A 5,337-nucleotide genomic window follows, 5' to 3' on the forward strand; every position below is an offset into this window, starting at 1 on the left:
ATTTCAGAACCATTGATCTGGCCGGCATGTACAAAATCTAACAAATATTGACAACTTTACAGATTCAGCAACAAAGAAAAATGCAATAATTCTAAGAGAGGAAAAAAAAAATGAACGGATAAGAATGAACTGTAAATCAATCTGAAATCTTTTCAGCCCATGCACCATATCTTATTATGTGGTCTGAGTGACATAAGAAATGGCAAATCCTTCACACAGGGAACAATTCAAAGGGGGCAAACACTTTAATTCGAATATGAGCATCACATGATACAAAGTTAGCTCTACATATGGAGGAGCCATTTCAACTGTTAACTGTACATGATAGTTTAAACCTCGACTCATGATAGAATCACAGAACACAGTGGAGAATACCACAAATGTATCATAGCGAAAATGGTTTCGCATACACATCAAATGTATCACATGCAGTTAGCTGTGGCTCCTGCAGGAGTGGACAGAAATAGTCAGTATTGTTGCCAAACTGAACAGATGATTCTACATAACTGAAAAATATGCTCCCAAGTAATTCCACCCATCAATAAGCCAAAACAAACAACATATACTGATATATAAGGGTATACTGAGATGCATATACCAACCCCAAGAAGTTACCTGTCTCAATCCACCAGTACTAGCGCTTCCCCCTGTGAGAAGCATTGAAATGAGTGATGTAACCGCACCGCCTCCAGCCATTGAGGCACCACTTCCCGTGTTCCGTATTGTCGAACGCATGGAGTTCAGGATACTCCCATATGTTGTGGCCTGGCCTTGTTCAATAGCTTGAATGAAGCAAAATGTCATTGCCCCAGTCGAAGTGATCTTTGACAAGGCCTGGTAGGGAAAATTCCAAGTGAATCGCATGTTAAAGCAGAGTAAAACAAACCTTAGTAAGAAAGTAGTAAAATAAACTGCATGAAAGCATGGTTTGCCAAAAAACATCTTATTATAATCACAAAAATAGTTTAGAGATTAAGTAGGTCAGAGCTTACTGAAGTATCTGCTGATGTCTGATTATCATCACAGCCGCTAAATGAAATAGCTTCCCCGCCACTAGTTCCTTTCCAGACACCAGATCGTGGTCTGTGATCTTCCCATACGTATTGCCCAGTCCTGTACCAAAATAGGTAAGAAACTTTAGCTCAAGATACACTACATCAGATATATATGAAGAATCCGATGCTCTGTAGATCTATAGTAGTCACTGCATTGGCGGAGCCCAAGCAGAACCTACAAGAAGAAGCATACAAGTAGTCCTACAATTTCGTCTCCAAAAAGCACATCACTATCCTAGGCTAGATAAAATTTCAACTGATAAGCCATGGACAATTTTTATGAGCATTCATCTTGAAAATGCTGCAATCCTGAATGATATGAAAAACCGTCATGGGACTGCAAGAATATGACACTAAACAACAACTCACAATCACATAACAACTTAATTTGATACTTAAGGGATGTAAGAACAGATAACTACCGAAAAAGTTGGCAAAGAAGATTTAGCTCACTTGTGTTGTCTTTAAATGGCATACCAGTAGAAAATTAAACAAGTGCCAAAATATATCATCATGAACTTAATATAATTATACCAACACAAGTTCATGTTCCTTGCAAGGATAGTAAGGTAAAAGTATTTCAAGATAGGTTAAAAAAACAAGTAATTTATCATGAGAAGATAAGAACCTGCTCATTCTGCAGAGAAATGGCAAATCAAGTGCAGTTCCACTGTGGCAAGCATCTATGAGTGCATGAAGCTTAGCTCCATGGGGAAGTGGTCTAACAAGCGCAGCATTTATCTCATCATCCACAATCATTCCCTGTGTCTCAAAATCCAACGGGCATAGGGTTTCATCCATCCCATCAACTTCATCTCCACTGTAGCTTCTTTGTTGTGCCCCATGGCCAGAATAATGAAACACCAATGAGTCTCCAGGTTGACAACCTTGTAAAAGCCAATACATAGCCATCCTTATGTTATGCTTTGTTGGGATTTTGTAAGGGTCAGTTTGTTCTTCTGCAAAACAATAAAGTAGCATATGCATATGATTATTGCAGGTTGGATGAGTTAAAATTGCAGTACATATCATCAGAAAACTAACAATATGTACCAGAGAGTTTACAATCAATCAAAAACTTGCAGTTACTAGATTACCTAAACTAAATCCAATGTAACAACATATCATAGTAGGAGAATATTCTTTATAATTAGAGTTGAAGTCTCTGGTTGTGACATTCTTATATTGTGAAAGATGCATTATGTGGACAATCAAGATCCACAGTAGCAGCTTGCTTAACGGCAAGCAAAACTAGCATCATACAGCCTTTACACTCTGATCAACAGCTCAGTAGTAGGAATATAATGGTTATCAAGGTTCAGTGGTAGAAAGAAAAGATATTATCAAGTATCCCAGTGAATGTACAGAGCACAAAACAATAGATACTTAACAAAAAGACCATCTAAACTTGCAGATTCAGTTTGGACAGGATAATCCTGTCTGTGGAATCACATTTCCTTTTCTTTGACTAATTACGGTATTTGGAATAATAGGCAGTATAAATAGCTAAAAGTAATAGACAAATGAGCATTTGCATTTCATTAGATTAGATTCCTGTAACCATAATTAATACCTAACAAGGTGTAAGCAAAGCTCATGGTTGACGGCTAATGGATCAAACCAGTCCATAAACCTTTACCTCAATTCGCATAACTCGACATAACAATGCAACGGATAATTGGAAATAGCAAACCAAGTAACCAACCATGCTAAGGTGCTTTTAAAATATCCCAGTTTTCAGCTGAACTCAAACTATTTATTTACTGTGATAAAATTGTATGAAATGATCATCCATCTTAACCCAATTACAGGCTAGTACCATCATATTTTGATATAGCCTTTCGATACCAATGACGCAAATTATCATTTCTCAACATCCCCCATTTCCTCTACACATTCATCAAGGTCGCATGGGGACATGCAGATGATGAATCCAAAGTGCAAAGCCTTCCCCCAATCCCCCGACTGTATCGTATCCTAACCCTGGTAGTAGATAGAAAACAATCGCGTCACATGCCGAGGCACATACACGGGGATCTGTGGGTAGGCAATTTAACGTCCAACCAATCAGGAGGCAGTGATAACAGCGAAGGGAACATGTTAGACGCGGTTTTTTTTACCGGTGAGCATGATGATGGAGTCGTCGGGGAACCTGAAGCGGGTGGTGAGGAGGTGGCGCATGCACTTGGCGTCGTTGATGCAGCCCTTGAGCTCGTGGCGGGAGAAGCGGTACGAGATCCCGCAGATCACGGCGCGCTTCCGGCCGTGCGCGGCCGGGGGAGGCGGGCCCCACGCCGGCGCCGGCGCCTGCGCGCCCCGGGCGGGGTCGACGACGGGGCCGGGCGCGGGTGGCGCGGCAACGTTGGTGACGGCGCCGCAGATGGAGCAGCGGATGCAGGGCGCCCCGTGGGGCAGCTGCAGCGCCGTGCGGCAGCCGGAGCAGTTGACGAGCATCATCATCTCGCCGGCGGCGGATGGAGGGGGCGGAGGCGGGTGGTATTTGGTGGGCGGATTCGGCTCCGGTCTCCTTTGCGCGTGGGGTGGAGTCGCCGCCGTTGAAGGTGGTTGTTGTCGGCTTCCGTTCCTTTTTGCAAGGGGAGGGATATATTCCGCCGGCCCGGTGCCTCCAAGTCTCGACTCCTGCCGTTGATCAGGCGACCGACGGCTCGGATTGAATGATGTGGTGCTGCGCTCAAGTAGATGCGCGTAAGCTTTATTCCATCAAGACACGGCAGTATCGCCGGTGACAGCACGGATTACATCATCCCTCACCTCTCTTCAAACACAGGCCTTGTCAATATGACCTATGATGCCACAGGTATAGCAGAACTCAGCTAAAAGAATCACCTTGTTAAACTTTAAAACAAAGAAAAAGTCAAGTGATCTAGAATATTTTGTGGGCCATTCTATACTTTAAAAATGCCATCCTCTAGATAAAATGGCCATGAACTTTAAACTGCCATCCTCTAGATAAAAATGACCATGAAGTTGAAATTTCAGACTTGACATTGGTGTTTACATTTTTTCTGAATTTATTTCAGTCCTTTCAAGATGATGTGCCGATTTAGTCTTTCGAATGTGTTCATAGGAGTAAGGTGTGCGTGTGTGCGCTCATAGGGGTGAGCGTATGCTCGTGTATGTGAGCAACTTCGATTATAATCTATTCAAAAAATGTTAATAAATAAATGGTCGTCCTCCTAATAATAAGAATGCAATGCCAACAATAATGTAAATGCCATGATCTACATAATAAAACTGTAGTTCTCTTAATAATTAAATTGCAATCCTCCCAATAATAAAAATGCCATGACAACAAATAATAATAAAACCGCCATACAGATGATAATAAATATGTCATCTTTCTAATAATAAAAATGGCATGTTATTAATGATAAATGTCCATGCTCTTAATAGTAAAAATTATCATGTTAATACTTATTAATAATCTAATATGACAAACTCTTAATAATAATAAAACTCCCATGTGGCCTCTAATAAAAGTGACATGGTACCTACAATAATAAAAAAATAAAAAATGTGATCCTACCTATAAATAAACAATGCACATGACAAGTTAGAAAAAATGGCCTCCTGAAAATAGGGATTTTTATGCTTTCAAAATGTAAAAAATGGGATATTCAAAAATTTTAAAATGAAGAAATGAATTTTGAACAAATTTATCTTGGCAAAACTTAAAGAAGTTTCGATCATAAAGTTTTCACAAGCATCCCATCTGAGTCGAGTGGTAACCACCCCGGTCCCCTACGTAGGAGATGGCGATAATTACCAATTCACAACTTCTTTCTCCTTTTGTTGCTGAGAAGCTCGGTCCTTTTCCATTCATTTTTCTTAGGACTCTCTTCTTCATGCACCATTATGCCCCTCCAGAGCGGTGATACCTGTGATATGCGTTGGGTTTTTCATGAACAGGAACGGGTTATCACAACACAATATGGGTAAGTATTTTTTTGATTATGAAATCAAGGTTTATCGAACCAATAGGAATATCAACCACAACCGTCTTCAGCATCTGCACACAAAAGAACAAACAACTTGCACCCAACGCGGGCAAGAGGGTTGTCAATCCCCTTGGTCTCGTTATTTGCAAGCGGGTGAGGTGTGTAGATAATTGTAAATTGCCAAATAAAATGAAACCAAGTAGATGACAGCAAGGTATTGAAGGTTTTGTAAATATATGGTGAATAGACCCGGGGGCGATAGTTTTCCCTAATGGCAACTCTCACGAAAAACAACACGATGCGTAAACAAATTACTGTTGGGC

General features: G+C 40.8%; 1 protein-coding gene across 1 annotated transcript; it reads right to left on the reverse strand.

Annotated features, from left to right (window-relative positions):
* Window positions 1-226: 226 nt before the first annotated feature.
* On the reverse strand, window positions 227-3,638 carry LOC123439083 (metacaspase-1). The gene is made up of 5 exons (XM_045115834.1): window positions 3,176-3,638; window positions 1,684-2,014; window positions 993-1,113; window positions 616-834; window positions 227-445 (listed from the first exon to the last, which is right to left on the reverse strand). Exons 1-5 carry the CDS (start codon window positions 3,513-3,515, stop codon window positions 386-388), a joined length of 1,071 nt encoding a protein of 356 aa, XP_044971769.1. The 5' UTR covers window positions 3,516-3,638; the 3' UTR covers window positions 227-385.
* Between the last annotated feature and the right edge of the window lie 1,699 nt (window positions 3,639-5,337).

This window comes from Hordeum vulgare, chromosome 1H (genome assembly GCF_904849725.1).
Source record: "Hordeum vulgare subsp. vulgare chromosome 1H, MorexV3_pseudomolecules_assembly, whole genome shotgun sequence".
Taxonomy (NCBI): Eukaryota; Viridiplantae; Streptophyta; class Magnoliopsida; order Poales; family Poaceae; genus Hordeum; species Hordeum vulgare.